The 22835-nt window shown below is 40.1% G+C and overlaps 1 protein-coding gene across 10 annotated transcripts in view; it reads left to right on the top strand.

Moving 5' to 3' along the window:
* The window catches only part of KIF1B (kinesin family member 1B), an 80446-nt gene that overhangs the window by 5672 nt on the left and 51939 nt on the right, over positions 1-22835 (top strand). For 3 of the 10 annotated variants that reach the window (XM_072354004.1, XM_072354007.1, XM_072354000.1), the window contains exons 2-14: positions 707-891; positions 13249-13325; positions 15390-15569; positions 17156-17221; positions 17526-17704; positions 18224-18335; positions 18784-18861; positions 19035-19100; positions 19663-19680; positions 20270-20345; positions 20649-20727; positions 21206-21348; positions 22238-22279. In XM_072354004.1, coding sequence (XP_072210105.1) covers positions 786-891; positions 13249-13325; positions 15390-15569; positions 17156-17221; positions 17526-17704; positions 18224-18335; positions 18784-18861; positions 19035-19100; positions 19663-19680; positions 20270-20345; positions 20649-20727; positions 21206-21348; positions 22238-22279 — 1222 coding nt within the window. In that variant the 5' untranslated portion in view covers positions 707-785. The remainder of the gene's footprint in view (positions 1-706; positions 892-13248; positions 13326-15389; positions 15570-17155; positions 17222-17525; positions 17705-18223; positions 18336-18783; positions 18862-19034; positions 19101-19662; positions 19681-20269; positions 20346-20648; positions 20728-21205; positions 21349-22237; positions 22280-22835) is intronic. The other 7 variants (XM_072354008.1, XM_072354005.1, XM_072354002.1 and 4 more) reach the window with 3 other exon arrangements.

Below are 22835 nucleotides of genomic sequence, written 5' to 3'. Positions count from 1 at the left end.
CATTCATGGAAGACAGAGATAGTAATATTTACCTGAAGGCAATAATTTCTGATTCCTCTTCATCCCTATGGAGTAGCCCTTTAATCACTGGATGCACAAGTAGTTAATGAGTTCCTTTTTTTTTTTTTTTTCCTTTGGGAGAAGGAGTTTCCCAGGAGTGCAGAGGGTTCTCTAAGGTTGATAGTTGCACCCTTTTGTCTGGATTGGGGTGTATTAAGAGGCAGCGTGGGATGTCTCATCACACTTGTATCAGTTTTACTCATAACGCTAATGCTTTGTGGCAGCAAGAGTTGACAGCTAGGGAACGTAGCTATGTAGTAGATGGCAGCTAGCTCATTCTGAAATCTAAGCAGCTGTATCTTTACTGCTAAAATTATCTTTGTTAGGTTAAGCCTAACACATGTTGCAACCAGATCTTTTTGGTATTAGCGCCCCTTCTTTCTGGGAAGGAAACCAAGCAATGAAAACAAATCTGCTTATGTGCTTCAAAAGAGCTGCCTTGGATGACAGAAACTTTTGAACAGGGAGACAGCATGCAGGTGCTGTTAAGTGTATTTCCAGTTATGGCTTTGAAGTAGCAGCTTGTTGCATGGGAAGGGTGTTTGCAGGGAGGAGATGAACAATTTTGTACAACCCTTTTTTTTCTTTTTTTGTCAGCACAGTGAATGCAGGAGTTGTAAGTAACCAAGTTGCTTTTTCTTTTTAGAAAACGCCAGCAAGAAAGAAAACTTGAAGGATTCTGACAGCTTTCACGTAATATCTTGACTGTACAACAAGCAGCCAGAATGTCGGGGGCTTCTGTGAAGGTGGCTGTCCGGGTCCGGCCCTTCAACTCTCGAGAAACAAGCAAAGAATCCAAATGTATCATCCAGATGCAAGGCAATTCAACCAGTAAGTTGATTTAAGCACAGAAACAACTCTCCTTGTTTTCTCTCCCTGATTAATCTTCTTTTTATCTGGTTAAACTCCTTAGTGTGTACTCTGCAGCATCTAGAATTAGTTTTAGTGAACCTTCTCTCCTGAGACTGTTATAAACAAAACTACCTCAGAATCACAGAATGACCTGGGTTGGAAGGGACCTCAAGGATCATGAAGTTCCAACCCCCCTGCCTGGCAGGGCCAGAATCTAACTAGAAAGCTTAAATCAGAAGTTTGATGCTGTTGTTTATGGTGTTTGCTTGTGAGGAGTTGTGAATTCTGCAGAAAGATTATGATACCCAGGTGAAAACCTCTTTGGTAACTTCACTGTATTGGAATGACAGGTGTAGAGGTATGTCACAGGCCACTGTATCATAGTTCTTGTGGTGTGATTTCTGTATGGGTCTGCTGCTTTCCTTCTTGGTGTGCTTGGCAATCTGTGCTTCTGTCAAGCAGTGTAACTCTTCTCTTTAGACCCCATGTAGAATATTGTCTGATAAAACAATTATTACTAGATTTTCAAATTTCCATTAAAAATGAGGGAGAAAAATGTTTAGCAGTAATCTGTTGTAGAAACCTCACATCCAAACATTGCATGCCAACTTTTAGGCCAAAACAGTGCAGAGGGGAAGAACTGTAGACACCATGAGATGGCATTCATTATGGATATGCCACCGAGCTGTGAAATACAGCAGCACTGCTGGGTGCCTCTGCAATAGGCTTTCATATTGCTGTCATGATGTGACAGAAATCATGTTACAAGCTTAGGATTGTTGAACTCCAGGAGACTGTGGAAACTATTTGTGGTACAATGACATGGGTGACCAATGAATCTCTGTCTATCTGTCAATTGATAGGGCAAAAACACCAGTTCTGTTTCTGAATGCGAGAACTGCAGTGCAGGGGAACTTGAATGTCCAAGGAACTGCATCAGCTTTCAAAAGGAGGAAAAAAACTTCATGATTTATGTAGTTGGAAACTCATCTATGGGTTTTGCTATATTTTGTGTTCTGGAAATGCTTGATGAGTGGCCTTTTATTTGAGTCCTATGGCTGTGATACAAGATGGGCAGTAGGACAGATGGTCAGGTTGAAGTCATCAGGGCTATTACAGGCTGTGGGAAAGGAACCATCAGTTTCAGCCACCCTGCCAGTCTGTGGGCTGTTCTTCCCCATATTGCTCTCTTTGAGGAGAAGTACAGAGAACAGCTGTAGACAGTAATTTTCTTCAATGATTTATACTAGATGCTATTATATACTCTTAATAACTAAGCATTTCTGTTTCAATTTATCCATAGTTTAAACTTTAATTAAGTAGCTTTGTGCACTGGTAGAAACATACAGGAATGTGTGGGTTGTGGCTCAATAACTGAACTAATGAAATATGCAGAAGTATCTGAAGCTGAACATAATGAATGCAGTAGTGCTTTTGTCCGGAGTGATCAGGGCTTCTGCTTTTCCCTCTGAAGTAGGCAGTGTATGGAAACTTTGAAACCAGTACTTGGCACACCCTGCCTGTTTGTTTTGCAGGGCATTCAGACTTCTTTGTTGCTCTTTATAGTTGCAGAAAGCCACGATCTGCAGCGTCTTGCACTTCAAGAATTGTCGGAGTGCATCACTGTGTCTTTCTGTTTCTGAAATATACATTGCAGGAGTGAAATTCTGCAGTCCAGCTGAAGTCACATGTGCTGACTGCATTAAGGGGCTGGTATTTTGGCAGAAAGCCTGTGCTGCTCAGATTGTATCTGATTGCAGATGGTATCCGTTTGAATCATGCTGTCAGAAGTTCTGCAGTGGAAATGGGAGAACTGAGGGTAGAATGGAAGACAATAGTGGGATTCCTAAACACAGGAGTTCAGGAGCAGCCAAATCTTACTACTTAAGCATTTAATCAGTGAATGTGAAATAATTTCCAAAGACAACATAATATTACCATCAAATTATTAGATAAAAATTAAAGCAAACAAAAGATGGAGCATTTACTGAGGGGAATGCTTTTAACCATCCTTGGTTTTTGTTGTTGATATCCTGGGACCTTAGGAAAAAAATAAGATGTGTTTTTAAAAGCATTTGTTATGCACACAGATGCAGGTGACCTAAATGCTTTGTTTTCATTTGGATTTCAGTTCTGAAGGGCACACCTGTATTGCCCCTTGTACAGAGGCTGCCAGCAAAACCTGTAACAAACCCATGCCCACAGACCCACTGGGTCAGGGCACAGCGTAGCTCTGTGTGTAGCACTGCCCTTGGGTTAGTCAGCAGTGCTGGGCTTCCTGGTGAGGGAAATGTGTGCCTTGAAGGAAAAGTTAATGGGCTCTGAAGACTTTTCATATTGATAATTAACTCCCTGGGGTGATCTCTCTGCTAGCAGTCCTTGCACTGTGTAATACCTCATTCCTTCTGCATGCTGCTATTGTAGATAGAATATTTTCATATGAAACTTAAAATCAAACTTTCAGGTTGCTTTTGTGGTGGTGTTTTGTTGATTGAAATCCCACACAGCACTGAAGCAGGCTGGAGCTTCTGCAGTAACCCTAATGCAGTTTATCTTTGAGACAGTTCCTTTTCATTATCTCAGTCTTTAAGTTTGGAAGATTATCTGCTTTTGTATTTCTTTAATTTACTGGATATGTGGCTTAATGTGCTTGAGGTTAAACTCACCAGCAGCTTCTGGAAATAAGATTTCAATAACAGATCTTGAACCTCTGGATGTCAGCGTATCTTGTTTGGATATGTTTTATCTTTCTCTTTTTAATTTTTCCTTCAGAACGGTGTGCATCAATGCATCTTTCCTGTAGTGTGTTATCAGAGTCAGTCCATTCCCAAAATTACTGGTTTTATGAGTGGGAAAACCATCCTGCTGCATAATAGATGGAGTGAGAGGAGAGATGTGGAACTGAAAGTATTTTCTGTCAGTAGTTCTTATATTTCAAAAATGAATACATAAAATGCGAACATCATGGGCAGCTTGGACGACTGAATCATAGAGTCAAGTCCCAGTGTTGTGGTCTTGTGGTGCTTTGGGTTTGTTTTTGGTGGGAATGATTTGATGTGCTCTCTGTCCATTAAAAAGAACAACACATAATTGAAGGTTAAAGCGAACCAGAGGTTCAAGTTAGCAGGTGCAGGACTGTCCAGGTAGTCCTGGGTAGCTGTCTTAATGTCCTGGTCTTTTAAAAAGCTGAACAAGTGTATAGAAAAGCATGATGAAGAAAGGAAATAAGGAATTATTTTACTTGTACGTCCTCTGTAACTGGTTGTGTAGATGAATTAAAACAGGTTTTGGTGTCTTGTGTGCACTGCAATGTGTGTGCCAGGTGCACCTGCATAGCCTAGGTGTATCTGAAGGTGTGAATGCAGCCAGCCCCTCAGGTTAGCACTGAAAATGGCCTCTTTGGGGCTTTTAACTCAGTGTTGCTCTCTGTAGCTCTGTGATGCTCAAAAGTTTGTTTTTGGACTGCTTAAGGTATTGTGTATTTAGTGAATGTAGGGACAGTGGAGCAATCCCACCTGGCAAGAACAATAGTCACAGCTGCTTCTGTAGGCAGATGGCAAATTGGGTTCTCAAGCACGCATCCTTGGTGTCAGAAAAGCTTTGTAAGAGTTTAATTTATAGAGGTTTGGGGTAAAATATGGCTTTTTTCTATTGCTTCATTTTCATTATGTGTCTCTCAAATATACCAGCCACGCTCAAAGAAGCTTACTCCAAAAGGTAAAAAAACAAACTAGCATTTGCTGATCTGCTTTCTCATTTAACTTTTGAGTCTTTTCTGAGTGGAAAGGCACATTGACTGGAAAACAAATGCTATTGTGTAATAATAGCAAGTTGGTTTTCTTTTGAAGCAGCATTCCATTAGTGTGGATTGGATAGCTTCATTAAGGAGTTTGTATCATGGAAATAACCTTTGGTTTAAATCATCAATGGGAAAAGTCCTTAATGAGAACCTGGCTGTTACGTAGGCTGGTACTGAGGAGGTGTGGGTAGTAAAGTAGTGGGAATTTGTGTAGTGACTGCTACGCAGGTAGGAAAGGCAAGTGAGGGGCAATGTGGGAACTGTCTTACCTGGTAACTTCTTTTCTCCACTTAAAAACCACAAGTCAGGCAGTGTAGGTGGGAGAGTTCAGGTTGGATTCTCAGTCTGTTTTCTTCAAGTGAATGATTTTAGGTATCAGCAAAAATGAGCCTTTTCTGATAGACAGCTCATTTTGTTGTATTTGTTTTGTACATTTGGCTTGCTTGCTTCTGTTTCTGTATGGTTGCCTCTTGGAGTTGTGTTGGGAAGATAAACTTTTGTGGAATAAAGCCACTTAAGCCTCATCCAGATTTTCCTGGTCTGTAAACGCTCATAACCGTGGTTACAGTGAGTTGTCCATGAATGAGTGCTTGTTCAGTGTGTTCATACCACCACGCAAACAGGCACTATCAAAACAGGCAGTTCTGTGGCTTCTGGGGAACATGCCTTGCAGGAGAGCTTGAATTGGGAACTGATTTGAAAGATAAGTGAAAGAAGTGGAGTTTACCAAAGTTCTTTGAATGCCTCCCCTGTTGTCGGTTACTCTGTTTCAAGTCCCACAGCAGGCAAGGGGAGGCCTGAATGCAGGCTTGACTCAAGAAGAAGATGGAGGCAATTTTAGTTGCATTTTTGTTATTTCTCTTTGTGGTGAGAACTACTTTAAGAATCCAACATTTTCACCACATGAATCTTTTAAATACTAGGGCTGGTGGAACACCCTCCCCAGGTTTCTAATGTTACATGATATCCTTTTAGCACAGCTGGCAATGTGTCCGAAGGTCAAAACAACCTCTGTAGAAGGCCAGCAGCTCTTGGAGGTGCCATGAAGTGAAAGCAGGAAGTGAGGGATGAGTCTGCATTATCCTGCAAGCAAAAAACACGGAAGAATTGAGCACAACTCCAAGTGCTGATCTGCAGCTTCTACAGCAGGCCGCTGTCAGGTTACTGAATGGCACTGGAGTTTCGTAGTGCTTTTGGTTCAGCTTTGAGGATGGCTGGGGCAGTGTGGTTCTGCTCGCTCCCACTTGATGCACAGCCTGCCGACACGCTGTTCTCCCAGAATGCCAGCTGTAGTGCTGGTATTTATAGCAGTGGGATCTGCAAGAGCAGCTGAGGATGAGAGCAGCTTTCCAGCAGCTTCTGTGAGCCAGCCTTTGCCTCACTCTGGTGCTGCTTAGCACAATGCCCTCCCCCATCCAACCTTTCTCCCAGTACAAGGCTGAAATTCCACAGCAGGGAGAGAATCCGGTTGAATTCCAAATGAGCTGTTCTTAGCTTCTATTTGGTTTCCTTTCCTTTTAATGATTTGAAAAATGCAAACAATGCTTTGAAAAGGAGGCACTGTTTTACAAGCTGGAAGTGTCCGTTTCCCTTCATTTATCTCTTGTAATAACAACCTTGAAAGTCTCTTTTATAAAAGCAGTATGGCCATATATCTGATTGCAATGTATGCCTAGGAAAGAAGCCTGTATTAAAAGTGTTTTTGTGGGGTGTTATTCATGTCCCAGCACATAAGAATGCCTGCTCCACCCTGCTCTCAGTAACCAACGTGTTCCCATTGTTGGCATTCCAGTCTACAGATGGCTCAGATAGACTTTCCAGACACGCGCATTTTAGGATAAATTTATTGTTAATTTGGTCTTGTAGGTTTGGTTCTAAAAGTCTTTAAGATCACTGACCTCCTTTAAGTCAATTATTCAGACATAAAACTGCTGCTTATATTCAAATAGAATTTCAAGAAGGCACAGACTTATTTGGTATTTGTTTCCCTAAATTTTGCTGAAGAAAACATGCTGGTGCCAGAGTTCTGCCTCACCTCGCTTATTTTCCTTCACCAATGATGAGTGAGAATGTCAGTGAGGACAGGACAGCGCCTTTTCTGCTTGCTGTTATCTCTTAATACGTGTTGGTATTTGGTAGGAATGTGCTCTGGGTAGGTTACTGCTGCCATTAGGAGAATTACTGAGGCTGGTGTGAATGCTGCTCTGTCAGATGACAACTCATTTTAACTGGTTTTATTTCCTATGCGGGAATAAAGGAGTCTTTGTGCCTTCTGCCTTGATGGATAGGTAGGAATGCAGGAACGGACAATGTGAGTGGCAGGAAACAGAGCGCATTGCACAAATGATGGGAGTTTGGTTTCTGCAATTCCATACCTGACTTCCACCATTATTGGGTTTTATTTTTTAACTGCATTGATAGGAGGTTGGTTTTTTCTTTTCTTTTTGTTCGTTTTGAATCTCTCAGTCTGCTTTCCTCTCCTCCCCAGCACAGACTGTATGTCAGCTAATCCCAGGATTGAGCCCAAGTTAATTCTGTCTGCTAGTGTTTATCTGAAGGGCAAGCTGCAGTTATCCAGTTCTGTGCTGGAGTACCCTACAGAGTGACTAATAAGTGGCATGTCTGATGGCAGCCTGCCCTGCAGGGCGAGTCTCACTGCTGGTGGAGGTGGAGCTGCTCAGTCTGGTGACTTGACTTAGAAGCAGTGAGGAATAAGAAGACTTGCATTTCTTATCCCTTACTCTTTGCACCCTTTCCCCTCTCCATGGATATATTTCTTGTTATAAATGTAAAATGAAGTGCATATTTAATGTGTGGTTTTGTTTTTTTTTTTGGATATAAACTTGAAAAAAATCAGAACTGTATTATAAGCATGAAAAATGTCCATTGGAACACCAGAATGTTTCAGTACTGAAGCTCTCTGTCAACATTTGCAAACAGTTTTTGCTGAAATGGAAAACTAGAAGTGAATTTGATCCCATCAACCTGAAAGACTGAAAGCATGAGTTATTTTTATGCTCGCTGATGGAGCAGGTGGTGGGTGGTATGGGAGCGTTGGGTAAGGAACAAATGGAGACTTAGAGGTTGGACTATGGACAACCTCATGCCAAGCAGTGAAGTTGCCTGTTTAAGTATAGGCATGTGAGATCAAATGTTTTGTGAGGATGGGTTTGTTGTTGTTGTTGATACCACACATCTAAAATTATAATTCCTTTGTTGGTTGTGCTCCAATTTTCTGCTTATCTTTTGTTAGACAATACTGTTCCTATTATAAACTTTTCCTTTACAAAGACTAATTAGTTAAAATACGTGGGTTGTGTCTTGTAGTCTAAATCTGCGCTGTGAACCATCTGTTGTGTTTTTGAAAAAGTCCTTTTTTTGTAGTTATCCACACGTATGAACTGCATCTGAAAATGAAGAAGTAGCCTGGAGAGGGGGAAAACCAAGTCTGTCATTGCTATTGTATTAGTTGATTAAGTGCAGGAGCAGAACTGGCATTGTTCGCTGTGTTTGGGGGAGTGTGGGAACAGAAGTGATATGAGAATCTGTTATGTTTCTGGGTATTGGGCCATAGGTCACTCCTTATTTATTCTTGCCCCTGTAGTCTTCCAATTGTGTTAACAGCACAGGATCTCTTTGGATAAGAAGACTCCAGGAAAGTCATGGCAACCTTTCTAAAGCTTTAGAGCTCACTTCTGGTTTTGGAAGTCACGCTGTTATGGGAACGGTACCTGTGAGCTGTTTTAGGGTTGTTGTGTTTGGATTCTGAATGACTCTTCAGGAATCAAATGTTCTCCTTACTCAGAGATGGCTGTGATTGTCTATTCTGATCTGTTTGCAGAGTTGATTGCGTGTGCTTTGTGTGCTTCTCAGACATATTTTCTGGCAAGTTGTATGTATGGAGTATGGAGTACAGACTGAGATGACAACTGCTGATCTGTGTATTATCATTTCATAGTACACTTCAGAAAATCACATTTGCAAAAGAGATCAGAATAACACATTTGCTTACATAATGATGCACAACTTGAGGTTATTTGGTGTGAGGAAGCTTAGTGTAAAGCTGTTGGTTTCTTTACCTTTTTATCAGTGCTATGTAAAAATTCCTGTAGAGTTTGCCTCTCTGTTGGGATGGCACGCTTCTGAATTAGTTGTATGTAACTTGTTTCAGTAGCAGTGGTGTAGGAGATGGTGATTTTGTAGAGCATCCCCTGCCAATTTCTGTTCACTGTAGAAACCTTAACTTGTGGAAAGCTGTAGGATTCCAATTGAGCAAAGAAATTGGCTCTTGGTAAAGCAGGGGGCCTGAAAAAGGGGTTGAGTTTTACAGACACTGGCTGCTGAGGCCGACTCCTACATGCAGAGCTGCTACAGTGCCACACTGATGGTAACTAATTATAGCTGTAGCACAAAGCTTTAGTGTCAGGCTGCAAACAGAAAAGTTAATTGCCACGTTGGACCTTTGAAATATCAAATAAACAATTTTATTCTGTAAGATAAAAAGGCCATTAATGTGTTCCTGCTGTGATCGTCTGCCTTATTGCCTTTCTCATTTCCTGAGGCTCTGTAATTAAACCATTAGCTTGTGTACCATGCCATGAGTCTGCTGTGGTGAGGGGGATAGATGATGACCTATTTTGTGATTCATTAATATGGCACATCTTGGCCTTGCACAGTTTAAAAACCAAACAAAATAACTGAAAAGCTTGTGGGTGTTGGACATGCTGGAAGCAATGCTTTTACTTCTTAATTCTATCTGTTTAGCTGAAAAACCAGCTCGCTGAATAACTTGGTGCATGAAATCAGCATTGCCTGCTCAGTCTGATTTCTGCATGACTGTGCTTGGCTTTTTCCCCCCCTCTAGTTTTGTGTATGAAACTTGAGGGTAAATCTTACCTGTGGTACAACAAGCCTTCTAACTTCAGAAATATCCGTGAGCTTCATCTAGTAGTCCTGCCAGTGTTGACTCTTGGTACCTTCAAGTTAGGTCAGTTGCTTTAATTTCATTTCCTGGCTTTTTGCTGTCTCACCATCTTTTTTCATGTTTCACAGCTTGCCTTATCATGCATCTTATCACTCAGCCCAAATTCAGACTGCACTGACCACAATGGATGCTAGCAGCTTGATACGCTGAAAGACAGTTTTGGTCTGCATGAAATCAGTTGAAGTTGTAGTCTTATTTTCTCAGATGTTCTGCCCTTCTGGATTCCTTTGCAGGCAGACAGGATTCCGTTAAACCAGTGGTACTGAAGACAGTCTGTATTGACTGTATGTAAAGAATCAAAATAAGGATAAAAAGGCTTCAAACTTGAACCTGAAACTGAGTGAAAATGCTTTGATTGGATCAGCTGTGAGGGACAGCATGCAGAGGTGCTGGCAGCCAGGAGGTTTCCTCTGCCCTGTTTCTGTTCTTTAGAAGGTTTTGGCCAGGCAGCTGCATTCCCAGCCTCTGACAGAGCTGCCTTCTTGCACATTGTTCTCCCTTTCCTAATATGCTTCTCATGATATACTTTGCAGAAACACGCATCCTAGAAAGTAGTTTTCAAGACATGGAACTTAATTTGAAAGAGTTCAGAGAAGCCTAATTTAAAATAAAATAAAATAGTGAGCACTAGCATAAATCCTGGAGGCTGAGCATCACTTCGTGAATATGATGGATCAGATTTGAGTCATAAGGGCGAGTGCGTAATGCACTGCCTGACACTGAGCATGGTGCACTGCTGGAGGCCTGTCATAGGTGGTCAGCATGCTCTTATGAACAGCAAGCTGAGTGAAAAACTAGGTATTTTGGTGGTTAAATGTTGTAATATTTGAATTTTTTTTAAGCTGTTAGCAGGAAATGGTGCATTTTCATGTCAAACTCCTTTTTGAATGATGGTAACGTTTATGCTACTCCTTGTTCTGTTTCCTGCTTCTGACACAGTAGAATCTTAATTTAACTTTCTTGGAGAGAACAAATTCCTTGGCCAAGAGAAGAGGCTTTTGTATTTGTAGATGACTAAAGAAGAATTAAAAAGCCTTATGAATAATTGTTATTTCAGTGTAGGCTCTGAAATGAGACACATCAGCCATGCCATGAGATAAATAGTTGAGATCAAAGTTTTGTGGTTGCAAATTAATTGTCAGGAGAGTTGCCAACGATGTTTGTATGTGTTCATGTATCTGCTTTGAATTGTGTTATGCAATATGTAGGGATGGGTTCTATTTATTGCTGCTTTCTTTCTGCTTTTAATAGTTAAATTACTTTCCCTGGAGCCCTTAACCCACCATGACTGAAGTGGTGATGTTCATCCCCGAAGGACACATTGAACTGATTTGGGGACTGGTTCTGGGACTGTTTTTGTGTGTAGGAACCTCCTGGTGCAGGACATGATCTTTCTTACCTTCTGGAGCTTTGATTGCTCAATAATTGAACGAGGAGCAGTTTATTCCAGGCTGCTAGAAGTTGCACTGAAGGAGAGTTGCTGGAGATTTGTGCAGAGAGCCTGTCTTGTGGATTTGTTCACTTCAGAACTAATTTACAACTGTGTTGTAGATGCAGCATTACCCCTGCTTGGTCAAGAGGAGCGGGGGAATGGGTGCCATATATGAGTGCTTAGGTTACTGGTTTGGTATGCGTTGATGCCCATGTTGCTATCCAAAGCTGCACGTGTTTTAGCCATGTGATGCTTTACGGGTGTGAGGCATGTTATTTGTTGGCTTTGCATGTCTGTCAGCTTTTATACAGCAAGAATGTCAGCACAAGGGGCATCCAAGTGAAAATGGAAGTTGACCACAAGAAAGAGTAGCAACTGTTGCTATTTGCTATCCACACAGTGATCCCTTCTCTGCTATGTAGCTTTGGACTGCGGTCCTGCTCAGGGATTCAGCATCTGGTAGAGTGATTACATTTTGAAGGGAATTCTGTAACCACGTTTTCAGAGACTTCAGTGCAACATGTTAAGATCATAATGCCTGCAATGGAAAGTGTGGTGGGTGTTGCAGTTTGTTTCTGATTTTATTTCTCCCAAGAAGCTTAAGTCCTGATCTCCCAGAAGCAGAGCTTTAACTGGCCTGAATACATGAGAAACAGCCATCCTTTGCTTAGGCTGACTGATACTGGAATGCAAGATTTCCCCAGCAAGACTGTCACCACCTGTGTGTATTCTTTATTTCCTTCATAGATTTTGTTTGTGTATATCTTAATTAGTATAAGATTTCCAAAGGCACGTTGCTGCTCTAGGTGCAGATGGACATGTGGTTTGTCTGATTTTGATACTCTCAGGACTATGTCTTTTTAAAATCCTGTTTCTGTGGATGATTTTGAAAACAGCTGGTGGAAATGATCATGTAAGTATTTCCTGCAATACATGAGAAGGAGAAGCAGTAATAGAGATTTACTTGTGCAGCAAGAGCTGTGCTTATAAACTGCCCTCTTTGGAATGCACAATCTGCAGGAATCCTGTATGTCATTGAAATGGCAGCTGAATCTATTGGCAGAGGTTACCTGGGGGGCGAACAGCACCTAACACATGCCTTGAAAAGAATTACATGAATTGTATGGAATGCATGTATGTGGATTAAATATTGAACTAATGTTGGGAGCAGAAAAAGTAAAAAGAGCTGTACTGAGTTACAGGTGTACTGATAAGAAAAGTGGGGTTTTATTGTCTCCCCCATCCCCCAGCTATGTTTGTTTGGTTTTTTCTGGTATTTGTAGTGTTTTTAATGACTCACCTGGCAGTTCTTGGACTGTTACATGCAAACACTGAGGGAAGAAAAATAAACCAAGGATTACAAGAGCTGGAAAGGCAATTGGAAGTCAGCTTTTTGAATGTGACTTAAGCTGTAACAGGAGATATAAGCAAGCACATTTTTCTTCTATATTGGCTATCTTGAGTGAATTTTATCACAGACCTTCTGTATGTTACACTGAAGTTCTGAAGAGTAAATACTTAGATTGGTTGGGGCTGTATTCAGTGGTGAAGAACATTTATAGTTTGGTTGGTTCAGCTATTGTCAGTACTGTTATGAATCTCTGAATGGGCTTTATGCGTGTAAAGGGATGCTGAAATAAACTACACTAAACAATCCCCCAAATATTTGTAGATCCTACTTTTTCCTGTTTTCTCCGTTGCCCTTAAAACACTGGGCTGATTGAAGGCAATCCTTATGCAGTCAGTGAGCTCTTCTACTGGTTAACTTGTTTTTCAGAATAGTCTTGGGTTGTCCTGCTGTGGAATCACCGTGAGTTCTGGAGATCTCTGTGTTTTCCTTCCTCCTTGTTAATATCCCTCAACTCCTAAAAGCCTTTCTCATTCTACATGCCAAAGGAGCAGCATGACCTACTTCAAGCTTTCTATAGAACAGAAGAATTTTGTTTAGCAGCATCATTCCTTTTAGGAATGCATTTCCTTGGAAGCTGTGAGTCTGGTACTTCAGTCTTATTACTCCTGAGTGGTGTGGGAATGCTCAGGGACAGATTGAGGCTCAGCAAGCTCATTAATTATGCTCCTAAATGTCGAGTTAGCTAAATATCTGCATTTTATTTCCTATAGGTATTATCAACCCAAAGAATCCCAAGGAAGCGCCAAAGTCCTTCAGCTTTGACTACTCTTATTGGTCCCACACATCGGTAAGTTCTTTTACAAGGAAACCATTTTTCCTTACCTGGCATGATTTAACTGCTTGCTTGTTTTCTGACTGTGCCATCCCTGTCAGGTGTTTCTGCACTGTCTCTCTCACCGTCATTCAAATTGAAAGCTTGAGAGAGGGGAAGTCTAAGCTTTTAGAGGTTAATAGAAAGTTGTGGATATTTGAAAGATTACTTAAAATATTCAGCAACAGTTTTGTTTCAAATGGGTGTGCATGAACCAGGGTTGCTTCGGTTCTATTTGTAGAATAGCTGCTCATGTTCTGCAGTTCAAGGAAAGATGTGGTCTGTGTTCCCTTTGGCATGTCTGGAAAAGGCAGAATAGTGACCTGTGTTTCCAATGGCTGCAAAAGCAATAAACTCACCCATGGAGCTCCTCTGCCCCACCCTCCTGCAAATCAGTGCTAAGGTCTTGCTGACTTCCAGTAATTGTTCTGAAGCAGAACTGTGTTGATCTGCCATCAACCCCTCCCCTGTCTTTTTTTTCTCAAAAGATGTAGAAAGAATGGATCATGCTTTTCTCTCGGTTTTTAGTTTTAGCTATTTGGGTTGTGCAAATGTGACAATATTTGAGTAAATCTCTGGCCAGCAAGGATACTTTCAATACCAAAAACCTAGGAAAACTTGGATTTGTGCAGCCCTTTTTATGAATCTTCCTATTGAATATCCTGATTCCAAAGCAGCCGTGCAAATGAATGATGGGATCAGCTGAAGGGACATTAAGAACACGTTAAGTACCAGAAACCAGCAGACAGGCTGTGTCAAGGAAAAGAACTGATCCAAGAGCCTTGAGTCTATCATTGGAATGTTATTCCAGCTAGATTTTGTCCTGATTTCAGAAGCAATTAATGGTAAAATCCAACATTTCAGAAAGAGAAAATACTGGGTTAATGATATCACCAATGAAATTCTCCTACAGAATCAAATTGCAGTATGTTAGCTGCGCAGTCTGTTGTGGTTTGTGCAACTTAAAACATCTGCATTGCTGGAGTGATAGGCTTTTTTTTCCTCCCAGTATTGATTGGAGTCTGACCAGTGCAGTGCCTCAGTGCTTGACATGTGCTGCATAAAAAACAGAGGGTTCATGTCTTCACTTTGTGAAGTTTTGTTTTGAGCAGGTTCTGTGTTTGCTCTGAGATCTGGCAAGTTTATTTTTTACCATTTTGATTGTTTTTTTTTGATTGCATATGCAGCACTGTTCATTTTAATCAGACAGTGGTGGTAGTGCTTCCTCCAAAGTGCAGCAGAAACCTTTCAGTCAGGTATTTGAAGATGGTGCCTTGCTTTGTCCTTCTGGACAATTTTATGTTATTTGTTGGGTTTTGTTTGGTTGGTTTTGCTTTGCTTTGTTACTTGGATGAATTGCTTTAAAATAGCCCTGCCTTGAATCTAACCATAGAGAAATGTTCTGGTACATTGTCCTTGGCTGATTTAGTTACCTGATAGTTTGAAATATGTATTTAGGGATTTTTGAAGTCACCATTGCAATTACTGAGCTTGCAAATTGAAACCTGGGTTGGTTATATGCAGTGGAACAGGACAGCTGCCAGAAAATTCTGGTCTGTTTTAATGATTCATGTACACTCTCTTAGTCTAAAAAAACTCAACAGCTTTGGCTTCTCTTTTCCCCTTCCTGAGCCATAGTCAGGAGCAGCTGCTCCAGGGGTTTGTCATTTCTAGACCTTCTTAGTTTGTCTGTACTGACTCTCTAAACTCTGTTTTTGATATTTTTCCTCTCTCCATTCCAAACACCTTGAGTCTTCTTTGTCAGAGATCTTGCACAGAACATGTCCAGTAGTGTCAGTAGTGTTCACAAACCAAAACTGGTTTCTTTTCTTATGGAGGTTCCTTCCTCAGCAGTGCTGGAGTGGTGCTGCCAAGGCCGTCATTCTGCTTCAGCTGGAATTGTTTTGGGAAAAATCTGTGGAAAAATGTGCCTCTCTTTGCCTTTTCCTAAGAGAATTGACCCACAAGATTGATTAATTGCTATTTGAAAAGTTATGTGAAAGTGAGAAGACTTCTGATCCTATTTTCGTGCCTTTTCAGCCTGAAGATCCCTGCTTTGCGTCCCAGAGCCGTGTGTACAATGATATTGGGAAGGAGATGTTGCTGCATGCCTTTGAGGGCTATAATGTATGCATTTTTGCCTATGGACAAACTGGAGCTGGGAAATCTTACACAATGATGGGCAAACAGGAAGAGAGCCAAGCAGGGATAATCCCCCAGGTATGACAAATCCCAGAAAGGTATTTATTTCTTTAAAGCATGTTCAGATGCTTACTGTCCAGTACAGGTTTTGTATATATATATTTAGTATTGCAATAGCAGTTCACACACAACAGTAGTTTATTTCTAAACTGAAAGAAAGTTACTCAGGAAAAGCACACTGAGAAATTTTGTCTCCATTGTTACACATCTAAAAAGTGTGCCATATATTCTCTGTCTGCTTTTCTGCAATTTCTCTCCTTCACCAACAAACTGGTAAATGAAGGTGAAGAAACCTGTTTCCTAGGTTTCTTGTCTCCTCTGGCTATTATGAGGTCAGCACATGACACCTTTGCATTCAGTAGGAATTTAGGTGATTTAGGCTGATGAATCTGCCATAAGGTTTTCCTGGAAACAAATTTCTCAAAGTTAAAAACCAAATAATATGTTGCTGCATTTGATAATTAGGAGAGGGAATGATTTAGGCCACAGACCCTCATGAAGTATGTAGGAAATGTTCTGGTACCACTTGGGGCTGCGTATGTAGATTATCATGACGTTGTGTTGGGAGAGTATATTTGTGCACATGTGGTGGGATAATGTGATTAAAGGCATAATTATTGGAAGTGCTTTGTTTCTCTTGCAGTGATATGAAGTATCAGCATAACAGGTGAAAGTAGTTGAAAATATGTCAGAACAGCTTGGTGCTAAAATTATTTTGATCTGTGATCTTGACATTCCTGTTTCTCTTTCATTAACCTCAAATACGTATGAATTAAAGGCTGTTCTAAAAAAAACACTTAATGTTCCTATAGATGCAGTAAAGCTCTTTATCTACCAGTTTCTAAACAAAGCAATTTCCCTCCAGTTTCACTGAGTTCTCCTTATGAAGAAACAAAATGATTTATGTATTCAGAGAGAACCTGTTGAATCTGTTCTTTCTTGTCACGTATGCAGAGGGTACAGCACAATCACTTTCTAAGTCATATAGGTTGTTGACATTACATTTCTATGTGTTGGCAGAACTCCTTGACTCTGTCTTCCTGTCTTGTATTGTGATATTCTAGGCTTTAACCATGTGTTGACTGAGTTGTTTCAGAGTACGTGCTTTAAATTTGCCTGTATCTTCCGTGCAGTGTCCAGTAGATACGTGTTCCAGGGTCCTCTTTGTATGCACACACCTCGGTCCTCGTGCTTTTTAATCTTCCTGCACATATCCACGTGTTTGCCGACTGTTCTTTTTCTTCTTAATTTAGTGTCTCTTGTTTGACTTCTTTGTAGCAGAGTGCTACTGAAATGGTGGAATACTGAGCGACTGAAGCAATTTTGGTTGTTTTAGCGTATTAATGTTATAACAGATTATCCTTCTAATTTTGTGTTACAGAATATTAATATTGTTTAAACCTTGAACACTTGAAACGCTTTATAAAATAACAAGGCTGGATGATAATGACAGATAATCGGGGTTAAGTGTCTTCCTAGTGATGCTGTTTGTTGCTGGTACAATCTGTTCTTTCTTCCTCTGCCAAATTAATGACTTGTCATTGTAGTTACTTCATACTACTCACTAAGATCTAATTTCTGACTTGGTTTTAATCTCTTTCCAGCTATGTGAAGAATTGTTTGAGAAAATCAATGACAACAGCAATGAAGAGATGTCGTATTCTGTAGAGGTGAGTATGGTGAGGAATAAAAGAATATCAGTGTGTTGGACATGAAACAGCTTTAGTTAAACACCAATGCTCTTTGAAAGAGCTGAGGGATCTACACTTGGGTGGAGGGTCTGTAGTTTATGTTGAACCTTGCTGCGTTTGTACCTCGTGGCTCTTCCTTCTTTCTCCCTTGGTCTCACACTGTTAAACTGACACAGCTTTCCTGTAGTAGACAGCGGGAATTTCTGCTGGAAGCACTGCAGAGTTTTCACAAGGAGGAAGCCTTAGCAATCAGTAAATGATCTTTGCCAATTCCTTTTTTCAGGTGAGTTACATGGAGATTTATTGTGAGAGAGTCAGAGACTTGTTGAACCCGAAGAACAAAGGGAATTTGCGGGTGCGAGAGCATCCTCTGCTTGGCCCTTATGTGGAAGATCTGTCCAAGTTAGCGGTCACATCTTACACAGACATTGCAGACCTCATGGATGCTGGAAACAAAGCCAGGTTGGTTGCAGTAGCGCGTTACATACTTCTACCTCTGCTGTGGGTTTGTATGACATACAGCACAAATTTTGAATAAGTGGTGTAATGGTGTTGCAAATCACTACAGATACTTAAGGCTTGTAATGGCTTTAAATTAAGTAGTAAGTAATTCTTCTGGCTTTTAAGTCAGCCTGTTGGTATAAATAAGTATTTCCTTCACTCAAGTAATCAGGTCTAAAGTTGGTTTTATAGCTTTGGGTTCTTATTTGCTAATAGTTGTCATTTATGTACAGTATGCTTCATTTAACAGTCTGAGATAGATGTGAATACCATTTGCATTTTCTTATATGTCAGTGTAGGATAGGTTAATAAGGACACAGATTAAACAGACTCTGAGCTGTGCTAAAGCTGGGAGGAACTGAGCACTGAAAAATAAGTGCAAATGAGCTGTGATCCTCTGCAGCTGCACTGAGGCCTGCAGGTTGTAGTAGATGCAGCACAGAGGCAGCTCTTTTGAGAGTATCTGTGTTCATTTTCTAGGACTGTGGCAGCTACCAACATGAATGAAACTAGCAGCCGCTCTCACGCTGTGTTTACGATTGTCTTTACTCAGAAGAAACATGATGCAGAAACTGATCTTTCCACAGAGAAGGTATGTTACAGATGAGAAGTGGGAAGAATTTAAGCCTTAAGGAGTATGTTCTATGAGAAGAGAGATACGAAAGGAGTTTTGAAGTTTTCCGTCACCCACATCTTAGTTTGGTCAGTTTTTGGTGTCACTAGAGTCAGGATGACATAAAGTTTGTTTTCTTTTGAGATTATGTTGCCTTTAGAAGCTAACAGTTTCTTTGCACCTCTGTTTCTGTCAGTGGCCCTCAACCTCTCTTTTTAGGTAATCTAAAGTATAGTGATGTATAAAAGAGTGTAATTCCAGATACTTCTTATCCACAAGATAATTATTATCAAACTAATCACATGTGAAAACCTCAGTTGTGGTCATTTTTAGGCAGTTTTTCTCATGCCGTAGAATTTTTTGAAGTTACTTAATTTCTTACTTTAGTTTGACAAGGACTAATGCTAGTTGTTCTTTCTCTCTTCAGGTCAGCAAGATCAGCCTTGTGGATCTGGCTGGGAGTGAGCGAGCTGATTCAACAGGTGCCAAAGGAACCCGATTAAAGGTATTGGGCCACTGATGTGTGGGGAAGAAAAAGAAGTGGGTGCACAAGCAGTGCAAAGATTGCAATTATAAGCTTGGAAATAAATGGCTGTGGAAGTAAAGACTTAAGTTTGCAGAGATTCATTGAATTCATTGAAAAATAAGGCTTATTAATACTGGGTTCTGTTTTCCCAGGAAGGAGCAAATATAAACAAATCTCTCACGACTCTGGGCAAAGTTATTTCAGCACTGGCAGAGGTGGTAAGTACGGCATTCACTTATCTGCAATATCCTTTCCATAACTACTGAAACTGAGACAGTGAGAGTAATGGAGTACAGCAGAGTCATTCACTATGGCATTATCAGTGAAGTTAGCTGTGTGTATATCCTAAGCGTCTTAGGAGCCTGCTGGAAACTATTTCAAGGTAGTCTGAAGCATTAGTTAATTTAGTTTTGAAGTCTTGCAAAAATGAATCTGCATTTAGGTAGAGGGTGCATTCATATAGCAAGCTTTCAGTTCTGCGGAGCCATAGTAGCATTTCTGTTGAAAACAATAATTTTGGAAATTTAACTTCATATTTCTTGTTGAAATACTAAAAATAATAAAAAATACTGAAAATACTGGTAGAAAACAGTTTGACAGGTTGAGTGTACTTAAGTGCTTCTTAGTTTTTCTTTTTTTTTTTTTTTTTAAATGAAACTTATTCTAATTCATGGAGCTTCTCAGTAAAATAATGCTATCCAAACATATGGGAACATATGTAAGCTCTATTATGAAACTCATCGTTTATTGTCTTTTGCTTTCTCAATGCTTTCACCTTAGGATAACTGCACCAGCAAGGTAGGATGCTTAGAGTGGGAGTTGTTTTTTGTTTGTTTTTTTGACCAGCTGTGAAATATTATTGTTTTCACTTTGGAACCAATGTGCAAAAGGGTCTTTCTTGAAAAATTACCATATTATCAGGAATTGTTCTGAAATGTGAGAATGATTGATACTGAAATTCAGAGATATCCTTAGTTTGGAGATAAATACATGGAAAAACGTACATTTAAGAATGTTTTGGGAGTGTTTCTTTACTACAGACCTTCTCCTGATTTGGTGAATTAGTTTGGAAATACCTTTTAGGAAGGGAAACTTACTCTGCCTTCGTGCTTCTGTGCTCCATGCTTTTTTCTTGCCTGTGTAATAGACTGCAGGCAATTGTCTATTCTGAGTTTTCTGGAGTGACATGGAAAATTTTGCGAGCTTTAGCAACTGATGCTCACCCACTATACTTAATTTTATTTGCCTGTTTTAAGGTTACCCCCTTTTGGCAAGCAGCAGAGGTGCCTTTTCAGCACCTCTTGAGTGTTAAGAGTGAGCATCTATGCTCCTTTTCCATGCAGTGTTTATTTTTCAGGTTTTTCTTGTTTGTTTTTTTACTTTGTAGAGTAAGAAAAAGAAGAAGACGGACTTCATACCATACAGGGATTCTGTACTAACATGGCTGCTTCGAGAAAATCTAGGTATGGCTGACTTTACCTGTGCCAATATGGAATGAAATTATCAGTAAATTCTGAGGATGTTTTTAATTCACTTAAATTTGTATTCTTCATGGGTTTAAATATTTTAACAGTCAAATCTGAATCGTATGTTTCACATTTGCTGAAATTACAGCTTTGCTGCTTTTCCAAGATTTTGGTGTGTTCCTTAGTGATGTGGAATGCAATTGAATTCTGTACTTTATGGAAAATACTGATATTTAGTAGGTTGTAGTGCTTACATTGTGCACTGCAGTGTTGTCTAAAAGTTTACCTGTCCTGTTACAGGTGGTAATTCCCGAACTGCTATGGTTGCTGCTTTGAGTCCAGCAGATATCAACTATGATGAAACTTTGAGCACTTTAAGGTACAGTTTTTTCATCTGAGTTGGATATGGGTAACTTTGAGCTCTACCAGACACGTGCTGTCCTTCAAATTTTTGGTTAATATTTCTTGAGAAACCTCTAGGAAAGAAAACTCTGCAATGGGAAAAAAACTCAATTACCCTAAAAGGGGAAAACTGATCTATTATGTGTGAGCAGGGAAACTAGGAGTGAATTGTCTGCTTCTTGTTTGAAATGTCAAACTCATCTTCTGTTGTTTTCTAGTGTGGTCACTGGAATTAAACATTTTACTTGAACTGAGGCTTCAGGGCAGTCAGTAAAGGGGAAAAAATGTTGTTGTGCGTGGTGCACCTTGTTAATACATCTTGTATAGATCTTGAAGAAGACTTCTTCTTGTTGTAGATGTATGCTTTATTAAGTACAAATTCTTCTGATGTAAATCTGTGTTGCCTGTGGACCTGAGGTGTTCATTTTAAGGGCCTGTTTTCTGATTGGTTCCAGATATGCTGATCGTGCAAAACAAATTAAATGCAATGCTGTTATCAATGAAGATCCTAATGCCAAACTGGTGCGTGAGCTGAAGGAGGAGGTGACAAGGCTTAAGGATCTCTTGCGTGCCCAAGGGCTGGGAGATATTATTGACAGTAAGTGGGTTAAACAGACCTTGCCATCTTGGGTTTGATTTCTCTTACAAAAGGGAAGGGAGAGCTTGGCCTGCCATAGAATTTGAAGCTGGGTGTGGGAGCTGATGTTAAACTTTGAACAACATTTTAGGAATGGCCTCTTCTGCCTTTAAATAATTCATCGTAGGATCAGTCTCTGTAGAGTTAATGAGGCCATCTTCAAACTCTCAAGTTGAAGCATGGAGGTGGATTGCCCTATTGCAATGGAAGTAATTTTACTGTAATAACTTTCACATTTGAGAGTTGCCTTGGCGAGTTATGAAGGGTGTTTTGTCTGGCTGCTGATAAAAGAAGGATAGTTGTGATGTAGCAACTGATTTCATATTGAGAAAGCAAGCATATTTTCCTATTTCTTGAAGGCTAAAGGTTGATACCTGGCTTTGGTACCGTCCTTGCTCAGAAAATAAAATGATACCTAGCACCTTTTAGACCACGTCCTTAGTGGCAAAGCATTTGTCATCTCAAAATTTACTCACTTGGAAACAGTTGCATGTAAATAAAATACTGAATTATTTTGGGGCGAGAGTTTGAGTTAAGGCAGTTGAGCTCTGTTGTACTGGTTTGTTTTGCCAATAGTCTTCTGAAGCTCTGGAACAAAACTGTGCCTCAGTTATTGTATAAGTCTTTGTTTACCTATTTTCAAGAGACAAGGGCCATGAGAAAATGAAATGTGTGAGAACAACTGCTTGGTGCAGTCTGTTATTTGGTTCTAAATCAAAACTGAAACAAAAATGTTACTGAAAACTGTATTGTATCTTTAAGCATGGAGTAGTAATCTCTTCCCTTCCTGTGTCACTGGTGAATCTTCAATTTTGATCCTTCTTATATTTTCCCTCCTGCTTCCCTTCAGTTGATCCAATGGGAGATGAATACTCTGGAAGTGGAGGCAAATGTGTGTATTGTGTGGTTCTCTTCTTAACCTGCTTTTTCTGGGTCAGCTTTTAACTGAGCTTTGCATGCCAGCATTTCTCACAGGGAAATCCCAGACAGAACCCTCATTGTGGAACGTTACACAGTCTCATGGAAACTAGCTTAACCAGCTTAGATTAAGTCAGCAGTCGAAAAAACCAAGTGCAAAGTTTAAAATACAGCATATGTTCATTGCTTGCTCTCTGGCAGAATAAAGAAGGGAGAGTGGTCATGATTTAGCCTGTTTCCATGACAGCTGACGTTTTGTGTTTGAACTAAAATTTTTTTCTCAAATCTTTTGAGTTACTCAGCTGAAACAGCTTCTGCTCATTTAGCTTCCTAACCTTTTAACTTCTCTTCACCACTTAGAAGTATTGATTTGAGATGTGTTGATTAACTCAAGATGAAATAGGATTACATCCTCCTGGAGACTGGAGTTTATTTTATGTAGTCTCTTCAGACAAGAAGTCGTTACACATCTTGTACTGATAAAGGTTCCTTATTTGAGCTGTAATGCTTGATGATGATTAGTTTACTAG

The sequence above is a fragment of the Excalfactoria chinensis genome, chromosome 20 (genome assembly GCF_039878825.1).
Source record: "Excalfactoria chinensis isolate bCotChi1 chromosome 20, bCotChi1.hap2, whole genome shotgun sequence".
NCBI classification, from domain to species: domain Eukaryota; kingdom Metazoa; phylum Chordata; class Aves; order Galliformes; family Phasianidae; genus Excalfactoria; species Excalfactoria chinensis.
The sequence above is the reverse complement of the archived record's forward strand: the minus strand, read 5'-3'. Positions and strand labels throughout refer to the sequence as shown.